Source organism: Globicephala melas, chromosome 15 (genome assembly GCF_963455315.2).
Source record: "Globicephala melas chromosome 15, mGloMel1.2, whole genome shotgun sequence".
Lineage (NCBI taxonomy): Eukaryota > Metazoa > Chordata > Mammalia > Artiodactyla > Delphinidae > Globicephala > Globicephala melas.
The window spans coordinates 20,151,438-20,171,484 of record NC_083328.1 but is presented as its reverse complement, the minus strand read 5'-3'; the positions used below and the strand labels follow the sequence as shown (position 1 = coordinate 20,171,484).

Sequence of the window (20,047 nt, the reverse complement as noted above, 5' to 3'; positions counted from 1 at the left end):
TTGGGACTCTTTCAAGGCCTCTGCCTCCAGGCCCGAGGGGGCCCCAGGCTGGGGCCATCCCGGATTGGGACGAATGCGTCTAGCTCCCCTGCCCACCCGTCACTCACTTCCCAGAAGGGCTTGGATTCTGTCTCCAAATGAAGAAGGGCGGACCTCGCTCGAGCCTTGCTCGGCGGCACCTGGGAGGCCCAGGGCCGGGAGGGAGGGCTGGGCCGGGCGGGAGGAGGCGGGTCGGTGCCGGGGCCAGAGTGGGAACGGGGACTCGCGGCCGGCGGACCCGGCCCAGCCCAGCCCCTCCCCTCCCCTCCCCGCCCGACCTCGGAGTCTCGGGATGCAACTGCGCGTTCTTCGCTCCCGCCCCGCTGACCCCGCCACACTGGCACGGTTTTCTATTCGCCCGGGTCGCGGGTGGGAGGCGAGGAACGGCGGGGTTCAGGAGCCTGGCTCCCCGCCAGGGCTGTGGCCTTCGGCCCAGGGGCCACCAGGCGGCCGCGCCTGCGAGGCGGGAGGGGAGGACGCCGGCCCCGGCGCAGCTCGGCCATGGGCTCCCGCAGCTCCCGCGCCGCCAGGATCCCCGACGTGGACAGCATCCAGCGGGAGACCGGCTGTGAGTGGCGGCGCATAGCGCCCGGGGACCCGGTAGGGTTCCGGGGGGCTCCGGCGGAAGGTCCCGGGGCCGGGCGAACCTAGAAGACCCTAGCGGCCTGGTTCGCGGGCGTGGGGCGCGTTCACTCAGGGGTCCCGGCTCCGGGCTTGCGGGCACCCAGGTAGCCTCCAGCCGGGGTCGAGGCAGCCTGCAGGACCGGAGGCGGATGGAGGGGTGGCTTTGGTCTCTTTGGGTCTCCCGGACCTCCCGGGTCGCACCCCGCCCGCTCGGCCCCGGGGCCCGAGTGGAGCCTCCCTCCAGCCAGCCCCCCGCCCCCCGCTCAACCCCCGCGGCCGCCTTGGGCATGGAGCGCGCCCCGGGGTTCGGCCGCGTCCCCAGAGTCCTCGGGGAGTCACCGTCCGCCTCCGTCCCCGCAGTCTCGCAGGCCAGTCTGCTCCGCCTCTACCACCGGTTCCGAGCGCTTGACAAGAATGAGAAGGGCTACCTCAGGTGAGCCGGAGCTGGCCTTCTGACCTCTCACCTCTGCCTCTCAGACCCCGTCCCCTCCTTGACCATGTTCCGTCTTTGCCTCACCCCCCCCCCTTAAACTTTGACTTTCCAGCCGCGTAGATCTGCAGGAGATCGGGGCACTGGCCGTGAACCCTCTGGGAGACCGCATTATAGACAGCTTCTTCCCTGACGGGTGAGCCTCGCCGCGGGTGGGGAGGTGGGGGTGAGAGCTTGTCGGGGGAGGTTAGCAACTGAGGCAGAGGCAGGGCCACGGCGACCACCGCGCCTGCACCATTGCCTGCCTCCCCCCACCCCCCAGGAGTCTGCAACTGGACTTCCCAGGCTTTGTCAGAGTCCTGGCTCACTTTCGACCTGTAGATGTTGAGGACCTCAGAAACAGGGACCCCCAGGAACCCGAGCCCCTCAACAGCAGAATGAACAAACTTCGCTGTGAGTCTGTGCCCCCTACCCGAGTGAGACCCCAGATTGACCATACCCGTTGAGAGGGCCCAGGCACCTTCCACTCCCTGTGTGGGCCCATTGGTGCCCCCCGCACCCCCCACTCCTCCAAGGTGAACTTGGGAGGGAAGAGAAGCAGGGAAAACCCACCTTCCTTTTCCCCCTCCACTCTCTTCCCAGTTGCATTCCAGCTCTATGACCTGGATCGAGATGGAAAGATCTCCAGGCATGAAATGCTCCAGGTTGGAAGAACCCAAGGGAAGGGGGGTGTGGTAGAACGGAACGGCTGTGGGCGATGGAGGGATGATTGGTGGGTGGGAGATGCAGATGACTGGGGTGTTGGGCGGGGAATAGGAGTGGGTGGGGTTGGAGTGTGGGTTCGTTGGGAGATGGGATGGGGAACATTTGGGTATGAGGTTGGAAATAGATCAGTAGCTCTCAACTGGGGGTGATTTTGCCCCCTGAATGACACTGGCAATATGTAGAGACCTTTTTGTTTGACGGGGTGGTGCTCCTGGGACCTAGTGGGTAGAGGTCAGGAACACTGCTAAACATTTTACAATACCCAGGGTGGTACCCTGGGTACCAGGGGTACAATACCCCTCCCCCCACCGAAAGGAGTTATCTGGCCCCAAATGTCAATAGTGCTGAGACTGAGAAACTCTGGGATAGATGTGATGAGGTGGGGGATGGATTTGGGACTAGTTGGAGGATGAGATGGGGGATGGGGTGGAGGATAGGCAGAGATTGGGTTCTAAGGTTGGGCTTGAGTAATGAACTTGGGCACATTATTGAGATGAGAGTGGGATAGTGAATGACAGATGGGGGGGTTGGATGGAGAAGCAATGGGGGAATTATTGGGGGCTGTGGTGGGAAGTGACTGGAATCGGGGGAAAATGAATGAGGGATGGATTACAAAATTGGCACTAACATTTGGGGTGATGCGGACAAGGTTTGGGGGATGGTGTCAGTAGTCTCTGCGCCTCCTCCTTATGGCTGTCTCTGTCTCTTCCTCCACCACCCAGGTACTCCGGCTGATGGTTGGGGTACAGGTGACAGAAGAGCAGCTGGAGAGCATTGCCGACCGCACAGTGCAGGAAGCCGACGAAGATGGGGATGGCGCTGTGTCCTTCCTGGAGTTCGCCAAGGTCAGGATGCCCTCAGGCCTGGGAAGTTGAGACCAGGAGTCCCTAGGACAGGTGGACATGGGAAATGAAGTTGGAAGGAGGATGGCAGAAAGAGAGGGGGTCCCCCAGGGAATCATGGGGCCTGGGGGATGGGAGAGGAGGCTGGAAGCATAGAGGTTTGGAATTCAAGCCTCTTGACTACCACCCGTCTCCCCGCAGTCCTTAGAGAAGATGAACATCGAGCAGAAAATGAGCATCCGGATCCTGAAGTGACGCCCTTTGTGCCATGGGTAGCTTACATGGACCAGTTCTGCCTGGAACTCCTCCTCATGGAGGCCCAGCCCCAGTGAACTGTATTCTTACTTGAACACTGAGCTCTAACTAGGACCAAGGAGAAAAGCTTGGAGGGGTGTTTACCAACTCATTTGATCTCAGATCTGTGAATCAGCCAGAAAATTTTTGGTTGCAAGTGACTGAAAACCCAAATCAAAGGGATTTCAGTTAAAAAAGAATTTTATGGGCTCATGTATTGAAAAAGTGTGGAAGTATCCAGAAAACTGGGAAGGTCTGGAAGTGTCTCAGGCACAGCTGAATCCAAGGACCAAGATGATGCTATCAGGACTCAGTTATTCTCTGTCTCTCATCTCAGCTTTCTTTTGTGTTGTATTCGTTCTCAGGTGGGCTCTTTCCTTGTAGTGGAGGATGGCCACCAGCAGTTCCAGGCTTCCGTCCTACTAGCCTAGTAATGCAGAGGGAAGAGATTTTCTTGTTCAATAATTCCAAGCAAAGAGTCTCATTAGCCCCCCCGGAACCTTGTCCTTTCTCCAGGGGAATGGAACTTTCTGTTTGGCCAGGACTGTGTCATGTGCTAAATGCTAGAGCCAGGAAGTAAGGCCTGAGGAGGACTCAAGATGGGGTAAGGGATGGTTGCTTAAAGGAAAATGCAGGGCTATTATCAGAAGGGGAAATGATGCTGGTCAGGCAAAACAAAATATCCATTAGTGTTAGGTTGACCAAATGGAGGGATCCTTGAAGTCTGGCTTCTTAAGTGGGTTTTCACTGATGAAGGTGGGTAGTGGGGGAAGAGGTGATGTAAAAATAATAAAGAAGACATACCTTCCTAGAGTATGAAATAATTAAAAGGTTTGGAGAGTACTTTCATTTTGTTTCACGGTAAGATGTTCAAGCATTGGCATATCACAGAAGAGAGTGTAAAAGTCACATAACATCATGAGATTCTATGTCTGTAGCAAAGCACTCTGGCTATACGTAAAGGAGATGCTGTCGGTACCCTGCTCATATCCCTTCCGAGGCCTGTGCTGGAGTTGTCTTGTATCAACACATTGATACAAGACACATCGGGAGCCAATTGTGCTTCTATCTTCCTAAGTCTGCTTTCAGTGATGTCAGCCTTGGTAGCTTGAAATTGCTGCGGTGGGAATATTTACACCATAGACATTGGCAGGCAATAGTCCAGCACTTTTCTGCTTAGGAGAGCCTGTTTTTAAACATTTATCAGCACATCAGCTGCTCGGCATTCACCATTACTGTATATGTCAATGACTTTTCCCCCAGCTTTATTGAGATATAATTGGTATACAAAAAACTGCACATAATTAATGTATCCAATTTGGTGAGTTCAGACATGTGTATACACTTGTATTACCATTACCATGATTAAGGTAATAAACATATCCATCATCTCCAAAACTTTCCTGTGTCCCTTTGTTTTCTAGGTTTATTTTAACATGTGTAGTAGGACCATGTAACATGAGACCTAACATGCTTAACGTATGTTTAAGTACACAGTATTACTGTTGACTAGGCACTCTGTCGTATGGCAGATCTCTGGAACTTACTCATCTTGTATAACTGTAACTTTTACCCATTGAACAACAGGTTCTCATATCCCCTTCCCCCCATCCCCTGGGAATCACCATTCCGTTGACTACTTCTGCACACTTGACTATTTTAGATGCCTCATAGAAGAGGAATCATGCAGCACTTGTCTTTCTGTGACTAATTTCATGCAGCATAATGTCTCCCAGGTCCATCCATGTTGTCACAAAGGGTAGGATTTCCTTCTTTTTAAAGACTGAATAATATTCCATTTATGCGTATACCACACTTTCTTTATCTACTCATCTGTTGATGGACGTTTGGGTTGATTATTGTGAATAAGGCTGCAAAGAACATGGGAGTGCAGATATCTCGTCAAGATAGTGATTTCATTTCCTTTGGACATGCACCCAGAAGTGGGACTGCTGGATCATACGGTAGTTCTATTTTTAATTTTTTGAGCAACCTCGACGGCTTCTTCCTGCAAGCATGGGTGACACTGCCCAAGGGCTTTGCCTGCCGTAGGCATGTGCTCAGCCTTTGTGAGGGGCAGGTGGAAGTGCCAGGGAGCCAATGTCTGTGGAAGCAGCTCTCAACCAATGACAGATGGAAACTGGAGGATAAATACTCGCTTCCTCACCCCTCAGGTGGGACAACAGGGGCAAGTTCTCTTCATTCTCAGAAATCTCCAGCAGGTCTGAGCCCCAGCTGCCTACGGTATTAACCTGCTTGGTATGGTGCCCTGTTTGGCTCCTTCTATCCTGTCTCCCTTTTCCCCGTCAGTGCTTCCTGCATCACCTCACATATAAACAGCTAGCTGTCAAAGCGTTGTCTCAGGACGCTCTGGAGAAACTCAACCTGAGACGTGCTAGACCTTCCAGAACACAAGCTCACAGTCCTCTGTGGTTGCAGAGGTATAAACTGTCTGAGTGGTATAAACTTGTGGTATAAACTGTCTGAGTGGGACACTCAGAGGGAGCACCGTGTTAGGTGACTGTACAGCTCCTGGTGTTTTCCAAGTCCAGGGAGTTTGAGGCCATGTAAAGACTGTGCACCTTTGGGGCTCTAGGAACATGAAGTTGTCTGGGGTGGCACATCAGCCCCGCTTCGACTTTTGCATTTTGATCGTATGATTCTGACAGGTGAGGCTCGCAGCTGAGGGGAGGGGGGCAAGGAGGATATTGGATTGCTTATGAAATGTTGAGTTTTTGTCAGCATTTTTACATGAGCAGAGACTTTTTGATTGAGAGATGTTTGTTTAGTTTTCGGCTCCAAGTAAAGGTGGGGGAGGTGTAAACCTCACTGAGTAGCTATGTCCTCCAGGCACTGTGGAGGGAGACTTGTGTACAGAGAGAAATAGGGGAGAGGGACAGGGAGAGAGGGAATGAATCTTTATCCATGGTCTTTTCCCCATTACAGTGTTTCTCAAATTTTCCTGACAGTAAATATCATCTGATTAAAAAGTTCAGACGCTTTGGCCCCATTTGAGAGCTCCTGAGTCTCCAGGGAAATCTATATTTTTAATATGTGATTCTGATGTTAGAGGTCCAAAGACTAAACTTTTAGAAACGCTGACCTAAAGCTTCTGGCCAGGACTTCCCTGTTGGCGCAGTGGATAAAACTCCGCGCTCCCATTGCAGGGGGCCTGGGTTCGAGCCCTGGTCAGGGAACTAGATCCCACATGCATGCCGCAACTAAGAGTTCACATGCCACAACTAAGGAGCTGGCGAGCCACAACTAAGACCAGGTGCAACTAACTAACTAAATAAATAAATATTAAAAAAAAAAAAGCTTCCGGCCAGGCTCCCAGTGACAGCTACCAGTGAGATGTTCTCCCACAACCACAAGGCACCGGCATAACACTGGCCCATAGGCTCTGGGTCCACACCTGCTCTGTGCCAGTGAGTAGCGCTTCTGACCGAATAAGGGTCCCTGGAGGGCCTGGGGGATCCCCCAGCCTCTACTTGCTGTTCTGGTGGGTGAGGGAGCGCACTGCCCCCACTTTTTCTCAGCATGAAATCCTCAGGATCCCACCGAGCTTAGGAGGTTGGAGACCTTTGTCAGGCAGGAGGGCGAGGCATCCGTCTGGCTGCTGTGGTATAAACTGTCTGAACCTCACCCTCTTGATATCGACCCCGACAGAGTTGCCTATGGATTTGTTCTGGGGGTGGGGGGCTCTGATGACACCGGTGGGGAGCCCTGTGCTGTCGTTAGCAGTTGCCAGATGCAGCGATTTGTCTACCGCCCTCGTCGTTGTTGCCGTACGGTCTCTACGAGCTGTGCCATTATTTACTTATTATTTGTCTGAATCGACTTGTTTAAAAATTTATGTATTTGAGCTCACAAAGGAACTGAATCTCACTCCTGTAAATTAGAAACTGCCGTAAACAAAATACATACAAAGAAACAAACAAACAAACAAATGTCAAGAAGAGAGATTAGCAAGTGTTGTCAAAGACAAACCTGCCTGAAACACAGCTCGTCTGTGGTGATCTGAAGGATAGAGAATCACCTTTTCGTTGTGTGATTTGGGGTTATTTAGAACTGTGGGGTTACCTCTGAAAATCATCTTGGGTACACGAGCGCTGTGTTTCCTACACTTTGGGATCCGCTGGCTGGGGGAACTGGAAGGCAGTAGTCCTGGATCCAGGGACCATCTTGGAGGCGGCCATCGGTGGGCTGGGCATCCCGCTTCTCGGGCCGGCTGCTGGTCGCCTTGGGCTTGGTAAAGGTTGGGCACTGAAATGGAGTCCACTCACCAGGGCAGGTCCAGGGACAAGCAGCAAGGCGTTACAACAGACGATTTATTACAGAGCTGGAAATGTTAAGAGCAACAGCCCTTTGCTGACATTTGTGTCCAGACCTGGTAAGACTGTGAGCTTGGAAACGGGGCCTGTGAACTTGCCTACCTGCTGGGCTCAGATGGCAAGAGTCGTCAAGGGAGGGGCTGAAGGCCTGGTGTTTGGGATCCTCACTTGAGAGGCGATTCCCAGAGAGGTGTGGGGCAGGCACTGGCACTGCCCCCACTTGTTCCACCAGGGCTGCTGCGAAGGTCTTTTGCTGACCTGGGGTTTTCTGGAAGAACCCATCTACATATCCTGAAAATAAGATGGGAATTCCAGAAGCCCCTTTCCTGGCCAAGGTGACTGAACCTGAGAGAGCGTGTGTAGGAGCCCTGGGGAGTAGCACTTAAGTAGTAATGTTGTATAAACGTAATTATGGCTAATCAGGAAAATAATGAAGAATGCTGAACTTGACTCTCAAATACAATAGAAGGAGACTATGAGTTGTCCTCTGCCCCGCCCAGCCAACACCAATAAAACTCTTCTTGATGTTTATGAGGCATTATATAGACTTGATTCTTGGTTATAGAGCTACCCTGAGAATCAGTGTGGTTCAATAAAATTAAGTTGAGTTTTGGAGTTCTATTAAGCCTGAGATTGAACCTGGACCCTTTTAATTACTCACTGAATGCCCTTGGGTAAGGAACTTTACCCTTCAATGCGTCAGCCTCCAACATCCATGAAAGAGACAGATAACAGCAGTACCTCGTAGAGTTATTATGTCTTGTCCTTCCCCTATGTCACCCTGCCCCCCAACCTGCTTTACTTCAGCTGAGGCCCCTTGGCCCTACCTGTAAACCAGGACTCTGGTCTGTATCAGTCAGGAATCTTTCTGTTGTAACCAGCTTATGAAAGAATAAGAGTTTGTTGGTTCATATAACTGAACGGAAAGTCCAAAGGTAGACCTGGCAAAGGACAGTTCCAAAGGCTCATTGATGTCATCAGAAATCCGTCTTTTCACTCTGCACTCTGCTTTTCTCTGTGTTTGTTTCATTCCCCAGCAGCAATCCCAATGAAAAGGGAGCCTCTCTTTCCCAATAGCTTTGCCAAAAGACACAGAAGTGAACCTCAGCTTAAAGAAGTAAACCTCGCTATAGCTGGGTGGATGTGCCACTCTGATTGGCCAGACTGGTGACATGCTCACCCCAGGAGCTGGAGATTGCAATCTCACTTGTACCAAATCCTGCGTAAAATGTGTGTGTGTGTGTGTGTGTGGTATCGCTTCCTTAAAAGAAAATCAGAATGCTGTTGCCAGAAGAAAAAGGCTGCATGCTGGTTCTGGGAAGGCAAAATCAACAGAGAACTGTACACTAGTTAAGTGTTTTGTTTTGGTTTTGTTTTGGGCTACAAAAAACAGAATTACCAACTAACAGTGGCTTACACGATTGAGACAATTGTCTCATATTATAAGATGTTTTTGGTGGTAGGCAGTCCTAGAGATGTTGAGTGGCTCAACAATTTTATTAAAGATCCAAGATCTTGTTAACCCTCCATTCCTCAGCATATTGGCTTTTAATTCTCAGGTTTGTTGACTCGTGGTTACAAGATGGCTGCTGTGGCTCTAGCCAACACACCCTCACAGGAATAGTGTCTAGAACAGGTGGGTGGCCAGGGCAGCTAAAGATAATGCCTTTTGTGTCTGTCTACCTTGATTGCTGAGGAAAATATTTCCCCAAACTATATCCCACTCATAGAGTGCCCTTTACTTGTCATTGGTCAGAACAAGAACACCTCTAGCTGTAAGGGAGGCTGGGAAAATGAATATCTGACATCTTCAGACTTCATCATGGGAAATGGTCTTTCCCAGTAATGATGAAAGGGGAGAGAAATCACAGCTGTGTAGTATATTATTCTAAGTGTGACTGTGATAGTGGACAACACCTAAATCTTCATGGCTTAAGACAGCAAGAGTTTATTCCCTGCTTACACTGTATGTTGTTAGCTGTGGGTCAGCTGTCCTCTGCTCCACATGCCTTCGTGCTGCAGGACCCAGGCTGAAGGAGCAGCCCCTGTCAGGGACATGCCACATGGCAGAGGGACAGCAAAAGAGCTGCAGGAAACGTGGCTAAGTTTCTGTGCAGACCTGACATATGTCTTGTCTACTTGGATACCATTGGCCAAAGCAAGTCACAGTCTAACTTGAAGTCAACAGAGCAGGAAATTCTACTCCTCCCATAGGGAGTCATGATGTTCTATCATATGATGTTCTATTGCTGTGTAGCAAATCACCTGAAAACTTAGCTTAAAACAACCACCATTTTATTATACCTGATGATTTTGTGGTTCAGGGATTCAGGCAGGGCTCAGCTGGGCAACGCTTCTGCAGCACGTGGTGTTGACTGAATCCACTCTGGTGTTCAGCTGGCACACGGGCTGGTCTGGAGGGTCCAGCTGGCTTTAATCACAGGTGTGGCACCTTGGTGGGGATGCTTTGAAGTCTGGGCTCTCTGGCATGGCAATGTGAAGGTTGTGGACTTCCTCCATGGCAGCTCAGGGCTTGAAAGACAGTGTCCTAAGAGACAGGAAGTGGAAAAGCCCAGGCCGGGGAAACTGGCCCAACATCACTTCTGCCATAGTGTGTCAGGACAAACCAGTCACAGAGCCCACAAGAGAAGGGGAGACAGATTCTCTCTCTGGAGGGGAGGAGTATTAAAGAATTTATGGCCGTCTTTTACTTGCCACACGTGGATATAGGAACAGATGCATAACCTTACAGGGAAGAGAAGTAGACATTTAAAAAAAAATAAATTTTAAGATGGGTCTTACCTTACCAGTTAGCATTTATCATGAAATAAAAATTATCAAAACATTGTTATGTTACATAGTTAATATTTATCATGAAACCGAAATAATTAAAACAAAGTTGTTAAATACTTAACACACGTGATGCTTAATATATTTGTGTATGCTTAACTATATGTTAGTTAATATTTATTGTGAAACCAAAATAATTCAAACAGTTGGGCTATTGCTACAGAAAGATCAAGGTACAAAAAAAGAAAGGACAGCTATACGCCCACACACACACATACACACACACACACATAGTTTATACAGTATGATAAAACATTATATATTTATATATTAGACCCCCCCAAATCAGATCACAAAATAAAACATCATGGTTTAAAAAAGGATATAATTGAATATTAATGTAATCTTGAGTGGCCAAGGCTTTTCTAAGAATAATCACCAAGGAAACTATTAATAGTATTAAATATATAAGAAGTTCTGTGTATCCAAAAAAACATGAAAAAAGTTAAAGACAAAGGACAAACAGAAGGATCATTTGCGTTATACATATCAGACAAGGGGTCAGAATCTTTCACATATAAATAGCTCTTTCAAATCCTTTAAAAAGGATGAATATCATATAGGCAAAGATATGAACAAGAAATTTTTTTAAAGAAATACAAATGTCCAAAGTCATATAAAAATGTTCAGCCTCAATGTTGATTAAATTCTAATTAAAACCCTGATTCTTCTGAAGATCACTCTGGTTTTATAAATCAAAAGCCTCAAAACTGGGCCTATGCTTTGACCCAGAACTCTCATTCCTGGGAATTAATCCTAAGTAAATACGTATGGATCTGCAAAAAGATCAACCTGCTAGATTATTTACCTAACTATTGTTTATAACAACGTGAAAAACCGGAGTCAATTAACTGTGTGATTGTGGGCGGGGCAGCCTCTGGGGTGTCCCTTCAAGAATGCACTTGTCCTTCACTGCAAGGAGTGCTGGAGCTGGCAGATTCCACCTTTGACCTGTTCAGGATCCGCTGTACTCTCACGCAGAGGCCACGTTCTTCTGAGACAGCCCTGGCTGAGGACTGAGCAAGGTGCAAGAGCCTGGTGAGTTTTGCTCATCCACGGGACTCCTCTAGCCGGAAACTCTGCTCCAGAGCTCCCTGCTGACCTGGCTGAACCTGTGCCAAGTCTGCATTGCGATCTGAGGCTCTCTCTGGCCAATCCTGCTTCTTCATTGTTTTATCTTCCCAGGTGTTACTCCCAACTGCACTCCTAAGTCCGTAACAGCGTCTGCTTCCCAGAGAACCCGATGAACAGAGACAGGATTCAGTTAGAGTTTGGTCAGAGAAGCAGAACCACGAAGGGTGAAAGGGACTAAGGAACTTAGTATAGAGATTAGACCCTGCACATCTGCGGGAACAGGTCATCAGTGGTCCAGTAGTCAGTATGTAAGGGGGTGGCTTTTCTGAATTCTGGTGTTGGGCCTGATGTCAACAGTTGGGAAGGAAAAATATACATGAAGTCGGCGAATGCAAAGATGAACAGGAGCTTGTGAGAACAGAGTGGAACCTGTTACCACCTGCAGCCTTGATGATGTGGGTAATGGGCAGGCACCCATCACATGCATCTCCCAGGATTTGGAGAAGCCAAAGGAGACCCAGAGTTGCTGGAGGAGCCGCAGGCCTGGCTGCTGCCCCACATGGACAAGGTGAAACAGCAGATCAGCCGCAACGTGTGTGAGGGGCAACAGTGCCATACTCTGACCTTCAGAGCGTAAAGACATCTCCTTCACTTCTGCCTGCCCAGTCCTGCATACATTTTTCTCATGGCCAACTGTAACCCAGACTATAGGGAAGGCAACTCTTGGAAATGTAGTTCCAGCTTAGCTAAACTGAAGAAGAATGAAGCCACCATAATGGGACTGGTTAAAAATAATACATATTCATAAAATGAGGTGGTATTTATCTATTTAAAATGGTGCTATAGGGAATTCCCCGGGGGTCCAGTGGTTAGGACTCCACGCTTGCACTGCAGGGGGCACAGGTTCAATCCCTGGTCAGGGAACTAAGATCTTGCAAGCCGCACAGCACAGCCAATAAATAAATAAATAAAATTTAAAAATGATGCTATAGATGAATATTTACTGTCATTAAAAGACAACAATATATACATTATAACCCCATTTGTAAAAATGTGTATAAACATATAAAGACAAGTGTTCAAAGGAATTGAATGGTGAGTTCACATATCCTATGGTCATAATATAGAGTTTACAGTTTCTTTTTCAGTGATTACCAAAGTTTTCTAATGGTTACATCACTCTAAACTATGCCATTTGAATTGTTATATTTTTACTAAATTGTAGCTATAAAGGCATAATTATAATAATGGCTACTTAATGAGCTAAACCTTTCACAAGCATTACCTCATTTATTATTTATTTATTTTGGGGATTTATTTATTTATTCATTTATTTAGCCTGCATTGGGTCTTCGTTGCTGCGCATGGGCTTTCTCTAATTGCGGCAAGCAGGGGCTACTCTTTGTTGCGGTGTGCAGGCTTCTCACTGCAGTGGCTTCTCTTGTGGAGCACGGGCTCTAGGAACGCGGGCTTCAGTAGTTGTGGTACGCAGGCTCAGTAGTGGCTCATGGGCTCTAGAGCGCAGGCTCAGTAGTTGTGGCACTCGGGCTTAGTTGCTCTGTGGCACGTGGGATCTTCCCAGAGCAGGGCTCGAACCCATGTCCTCTCCATTGGCAGGTAGATTTCTAACCACTGCGCCACCAGGGAAGTCCCAAGCATTACCTCATTTAATTCTTCCAATAAACCTGGAGTTAGGTATTTTTTAATTAAGCCCACATTTAATTATGTATGAATGTGAAGTGATATTCTCAAGGTCATGGAGCTACTAAGTGGTGAAGTCCATGGTGCTTACTCTTAATTATTAAGCTATTCTGTCTGTTGGGAAATTGCTGGTTTCCAATCACATAAGTGTTTCTTTTAATTAAACACTCTTCCTGATTTTCCTTCAATTTTATATATGAATTCTCATAATTATACTTCAGTGAATACTAAGTTGATATTCAAGAGGTCTGCTTGTCGCTTCCCAGCACAACTGTAATTCACAAAATTATTTAATTTAATACTCGGATCATCCATTTCTCATTGAAACCCCTACCAATCTCTTTCCTAACTCCGAGCAAAATTTTCAGACTCAGTTTTGAGTGAATGATTCCTTAATTAATTACTAATATTCATTAACATTCTGGCTTGCCAGGCCCTGAGCTGAAAGCAGGTGTTATAGGGATTAGCAAAACAAACAGTTCCACTGTCATGGAGCTCATATTCTAGAGAGGGAGGCAGACAATACAACCAAACATATATTAAAGAGTTAAGTTCAGATAGGGGTCAGTGCTGTAAAGAAAGTAAACCGGAGTGATTCTATAGGCAGCAATTGAGGGTGGGGTGCGGCTAGTTCAGATAAGGTGGTAAGTGAAGGCCTCTCTAAGGAGGTGATGCTCGAGGAGGGGCCTCAAGGCTGAGAGCAAGTTTCCCATGGAAAGATTAGGAGGAAGAGCACTCCAGCCAGAGGGTAAAGCAAGTGCAAAGGTCCTGAGGCAGGAACAGAAAGTGTTTAGAAGTGAAAACAGAGAGTTAAGAGATGCATTGGAAAGAGGGGCAGGGACCATAGTATATAGGTCAGTATAACGAGCTTGGATTTTATTCCAAGAGAAATGGGAAGCCATTTGGAGAGTTTTAAGTGGGATTGTAACATGATCTGTTTTAAATTTTAAAGAAGTCACTTTGGGTGCTGTGTGGAAAATAAATAAGGGGGCAGAATGGAAGCAGGGTTTGGCAGTTCCTCCATGACTTGAACATGGAATTGCCATATGGCCCTGTAATTCCGCTTCTAGGTGTATACGCAAAAGAACTGAAAACATGTTCAAACAAAAACTTGTACTCAGGGACTTCCCTGGTGGCGCAGTGGTTAAGAATCTGCCTGCCAATGCAGGAGACACCGGTTCGATCCCTGGTCTGGGAAGATCCCACATGCCGCAGAGCACCTAAGCCCATGTGCCACAACTACTGAGCCTGTGCTCTTGAGCCCATGAGCCACAACTACTGAGCTCGCATGCCACAACTACTGAAGCCCGTGCACCTAGAGCCCGTGCTCCGCAACAAAAGCCACTGCAGTGAGAAGCTCGTGCACTGCAACGAAGAGTAGCCCCTGCTCGTTGCAACTAGAGAAAGTCCGTGTGCACCAATGAAGACCCAATGCAGCCAAAAATAAATAAATTAATTAAAACAAAACAAAACAAAACAACAACTTGTACTCAAATGTTCCTAGCAGCATTATTCACAATAGCCAAAAAGTAGAAGCAACCCAAATGTCTACCAAAAGATGAATATACAACATGTGATATTTCCACATATCACCATAAAAGGAAGTGAAGTACTGACACATGCTACCACATGGATGAATCTTGACAACATTATGCTAAGTGAAAGAAGCCATACAGAAAAGGCCACATATTGTATAATTCCATTTGTATGAAAAGTCCAGAGTAGCTAAATCCATAGAGACAGAAAGCAGATTTTTTTTTTGTCTAGAGATGAATTTATTAATTTAAAACACTAAAAATACATAAATTTTGATCATAAAGTATAGACTGTTTTGAAATAGAGAATAAATGTTATCCCATTCCAGACATTTGTGAAAATTCAGAAAAAACACATTTGTGACAACATTAAGGACAGTCAATAGCATCTGTTTATATAACTGAACAGAAGTCAAATGCTTTCACATAAAACATAAGTATCAACAATTTTTTTTTTAACATCTTTATTGGAGTATAATTGCTTTACAATGGTATGTTAGTTTCAGCTTCACAACAAAATGAATCAGTTATATATATACATATATTCCCATATCTCTTCCCGCTTGCGTCTCCCTCCCTCCCACCCTCCCTATCCCACCCCTCCAGGCGGTCACAAAGCACCGAGCTGATCTCCCTGTGCTATGCGGCTGCTTCCCACTAGCTATCTACCTTACGTTTGGTAGTGTATATATGTCCATGCCTCTTTATCGCTTTGTCACCGTTTACCCTTCCCCCTCCCCATAGCCTCAAGTCCATTCTCTAGTAAGTCTGTGTCTTTATTCCTGAGAAAGCAGATTTATGTCTGGGGACAGGAAGAAGGGATTCTGACTGCGTGACGGGTATGAGGTTTCCACTGGGGTGATGAAAAAAGTGCTGAAAATAGATGGTGGTGAAGTTTGTACAACATTGTGAAAGCATCTAATGCCACTGAATTGTAAACCGTAAAATGGTACATTTTATGTTATTGTATTTAATCATCATAATAAAAGAATTACCCAAGGATTTATTTAAAATGCGGCTTCTTGGGGGATTTTCTTTCTTTTTTTAAAAATTAACTTTTATTGGAGTAGAGTTGCTGGGGGCTTTTCTTTAGAAATCATGATTCTGCAGGTCTGGGGAATCCTAGGGACCTGCCACTGAAAAAAAAAAAAAAAAAAGAGTGGAAGCAGGAAGACCAGACAGGAAGAGGGGGACTTGGACTAGGATGGTGACAGTGGCGGTTAGATTTAGAAAGGTAGGGGACATATCCTGGAGGGGGTGTCCACAAAACATGCTCATGGCTGGAACGTAAGGTAAAAGAAGGATCAAAGATGGCTCGCAGGCTTTTGACGTGAGCATCTGGTCAGAGAATGGTGCCCTTTACGGAGCAGGGAGATTCTACAGGAGCAATACATTTGGGAAGATTAAGGGTTTTGTGCTTGCTTAAGCAAAGTTATACCTTTTCTTGGAGAAGGTGCCAATGCAGAGGTTTTTTTGTTTGTTTGTTTGTTTTGTGGGCCTCTCACTGTTGTGGCCTCTCCAGTTGCAGAGCACGCAGGCTCAGCGGCCATAGCTCATGGGCCCAGCCGCTCCGCGGCATGTGGGATCCTCCCGGACCGGGGCACGAACCCGTATCCCCTGCCTCGGCAGGTAGACTCGCAACCACTGCGCCACCAGAGAAGCCCAGACTAAATTAACCTTCTGCTGTTACCTCCATCCCGCCTCTGTTCTCTGCTCTGGGTTCTTTCTTGGACGTGTTTGTCTTGCCTTGGGGGTGGGTGTGGGTGGGTGGAGAGCAGTTTCCTCCTCATTTCCAGTTGCCTCTGGGGGAAGGCTGCCCGCAAAGTGAGCTGCCATCAGGCATACGTCCCGAGCCCCCAGGGACTAATGAGAACCCAAATATCATCACCCTCTTCCTTGGTCTTCATTTCCTGCCCATCTTTACAAGATCATTGATAACTGGGGGAGCCTGCTAAAAACACCTAACCAGGAATTGCTCCTGCTGTTGTACTTCCAGCAGGGGGCAGAGCACACCACCTGTACAGTTCCTGGACCAGGTCACCTCACACCACGTGCTCTTTGGCCACCTCTCACCTCAGTCCTGACCTGTCGAATCCCCAATCTGCCATCAACAACCCCCAGCTGGTTTTCTTTCCTCTTCTGTTGCCAGGTGTTACCGGTCCCTTCTTCCGACATCATTAGGCTAGTATTAGTTAACATGTAGCTATTTTCTTTTCTTCATTTAAAATTTCAAATGCATGAATGCTCCTTGTAAAAATTAAAATAATTGAGAAGCATAGAAAGTAAAAAGGTGAGAGTCCTTCCCTCACTGGACTCATCCTGGTCCCCAAAGTTAACCACGGTGAGTAGTTTTGTGTTCCTCCTTCCAGAACTATTTTTCAGAATGTAATTTAGACTCATGGAGTTTTAGAACAGATGTGCACAATTTATAGAAAATAGTGGATGCAGGTGAGGCAGGAGGTAGATGGGCTCCAGGTTAGACATTTACAGGCAGTCTCTTGTTTACACTTCCAGACAGAAATAACAACAGGAAAAGGGTAAACAGCTGGACTTTGCCTCCAGCGGACACTTTAAGGTAACAATAATGGCAGGGGCAGAGAGGAGCTGAGCCCTGCCCAGATAAGAGATAAAGAGACCACATATCTCATTCTTGAGGTCAAGGAGACCTTCCCGACTACACAGGCGCAGAAAGGCTCCTTGGGGGTCAAAAAGGGAGGGGGTGTCACCCCATAGTAGGTGATGTCAACCTACCCATAGGCCTCTTCCCTAGAATCCCTCTTGGCTGAGAGATGCGAACACACATAGGGGAGGACCCTGAGTTAAACCAGGCATGGACTCAGAGCCAGGCAAAGCAAGATGATTGGCCAGAGGAAACCCAGAAGAAATGCCCCATAAAAGTGATTCAAACTACCACGAGGGCACGACTCTCTCCTGAACCCGCCTGTGTGTGTCTATTCACACACACTCTTTTTCCTCAATAATAAATACTTTACTGGTTTCACTACTTTCCATCTCTTTGTGGAAATTCATTTCTACAAAGCCGACGGGGCCAGGGCCTTGTCACTGGCCACTGGCCCTCGTGGTCTAGTGGTTAGGATTCAGGGTTCTCACTGGCGTGGCCTGACTTCAATCTCTGGCCGGGAAACCAAAATCCAGCTTAAAGCCGCTGCAGGCCAAGGCCACCACAGATCAAAGGGAATCGCAGCCCTGGGGTCTGGGCTGACTCCACCTGTCTTCTAGGACTTGCAGCATTTGAACCTGACTCCACGTTTCAATACTTGTCTCCTCCTGGGCTTCCTGGCCACCACACCTTGGCTGTTCTCATTTCCTCTGAGGTCTTCTCTCCTCTGCCCTCCCCTAAAGTCTGGTGTCCTTCTGGGCTCTGTTCTCCTCTCTTTAGGTCGATGGGGCACAGAACATATACTCGCTTCTTCAGACCTGCAAACACACACCCGCTGTTGAAGTATGTGCCGAGGTAAAGCTGAGTGGGGACCAAGTGTGGCTGGCTGTCCAACTTAGGATGTACAAGCAAGTTCTAGCCTTGTTCCAAGTGGGGTCCATATCCTCACGGAAGATTGCTACTATTATTGCTACCGCTGCTGTTACTGAACCAAACTTGGGTCCGCTCGCCCTTCGGCAATAAAGCCAATCTACTGACACCCCGTTGTGTGAAGGAAAATGCAGTGTTTATTGCAGGCTGCCATACAAGAAGTCTGAGACTGCTAGTGCCCAGAAAGCTCAAACTCCCTGATAGGTTTCAGCAAGGCCAGGTGAGGGAGGGGCATCTCAGGGTATGTAACCAGCTCATACACAATTCTCTGATTGGTTGATGGTGAGGGAACAGGGCGGTGTCACAGAGATTCACATTATCAATCTTTAGGTGCCAGTAGGTCTGGGAGCTAGGTGCACGTGGTCATCAAGTAGTTCATTTCTTCCATTTGGGGGGGGGGGTTTAGCATCTGTAAAACAGCTCAGGAAGTGCGCATCAGGTACTTTTATCTAGGTACTTCAGAGAGGAACTAAAGCAAAGGGTGTGGGGGAGGAGTCTGTCTCGGGAAGACCCTATAGGTTCCTGCTCGATTACCCTGCTGCAACTACTGCTGGCATTTTGGTTGGCTGAAGAGGAGCTCAGACCTTATGGTAGAAATAAACTCCTTCCACTCCCATCACCACCATGACCAATATCCCTTTGCATCCATTGATGGTCATGGGAGCTATTAGTGTATAACCTACTGTATAACTGGCTTAGGAAGGAGGTATTAGGATCCTGGATCTGAGCCCATGAGGCAAGGCAGGAACAGTGGGAGTGAGGAAAGGATGACATGGCATCTGTATCTGCTGGACTCCGTGGCATAAGTTTGAACCTCTGTCATGAGAATTGTAAAGAACATGTGCTATAGAATTGTTTTTCAAAATCTTTTTTTAGGGGGTGGGTGGGGTATATAACACACATATAGAAAAATTCATAAACTGTAAGTGGACAGCATGAGGAATTGCTACATAACAAACACCCATATAAGTAACCACCACCCAGATCAACAACTAGAACAACAGCCCCCAAGAGCCTGCACATACTTCTTTACTTTTGAAAACTTCCTCCCCACCCCCAAAAGGAAACAATGTTCCTGCGTTTTTGGTAATCAGCCCCTTGCTTTTCTTTGTTATTTTATCCCCTTAGAATTCATCCCTGAATCATGCCACTTGATTTTACTTGTTTTTGAACTTTGCATAGATGTATTGAAAATACTTTTTTGTGAGTGTTTTCTTTCACTTAACTTCATATTTGTGAATTGTGTGCAAGCTCTTGTGCGGAGCGTTCGTGCATTCTCAATGTTCCTTGGCATTCCATCCATTGTGTGAATTAACGGCACTTTTTTTTTTTTTTTTTTTTTTTTTTGCGGTACGCGGGCCTCTCACTGTTGTGGCCTCTCCCATCGCGGGGCACAGGCTCGCGCAGGCTCAGCGGCCATGGCTCACGGGCCCAGCCGCTCCTCGGCATGTGGGACCTTCCCGGACCGGGGCACGAACCCGTATCCCCTGCATCGGCAGGCGGACTCTCAACCACTGCGCCACCAGGGAAGCCCCACTTTTTTTTTTTTAAGCTCATTTTACTGTTGAGGGACAATCGGGTTGTTTCCAATGTTTGGCTTTTACAAAGATGCTGTCTGCAGAACTGTTTTTCCTGAGAGCCTTTGCTACTGTTGGGGAAACAAGCAGTTGCAGTGATGCAGCGATGGGAAGGGGCCAGTTCTGTGCAGAATCTACCCTGTGTGGAGTTCCGAGACCTCTTTGCTTTGTGAGCGTTGGGAGGTGGCACCTCAGTGCCAGCACAGACATTCTCACGAGGGACACTGTCAGCTAGTCGTTCCTTTATGTGGCTTCCTGCATCTCAGTCTGAAACAGAGAGAGAAAGAACTTGGCAACTTTTGTGTTTTCAGACTGGTGTGTGAGTGCAGGTGAGGTTGCTCCTTGGACACAGGAACGGGGTGCAGGCAGGAGGCTCGGAGGTATTGTAGTTTGGGTATAAGTGTAAATGTTCCATGTGTGAATCCGCTGTAG

The 20,047-nt window shown here is 47.6% G+C and overlaps 1 protein-coding gene across 1 annotated transcript; it reads left to right on the top strand.

Annotated features, from left to right (window-relative positions):
• Positions 1-323: 323 nt before the first annotated feature.
• On the top strand, positions 324-4,359 carry CHP2 (calcineurin like EF-hand protein 2). The gene is made up of 7 exons (XM_030871517.2): positions 324-607; positions 1,024-1,096; positions 1,209-1,289; positions 1,416-1,546; positions 1,736-1,797; positions 2,581-2,703; positions 2,902-4,359. Exons 1-7 carry the CDS (start codon positions 541-543, stop codon positions 2,953-2,955), a joined length of 591 nt encoding a protein of 196 aa, XP_030727377.1. The 5' UTR covers positions 324-540; the 3' UTR covers positions 2,956-4,359.
• The last annotated feature ends 15,688 nt before the right edge of the window (positions 4,360-20,047 follow it).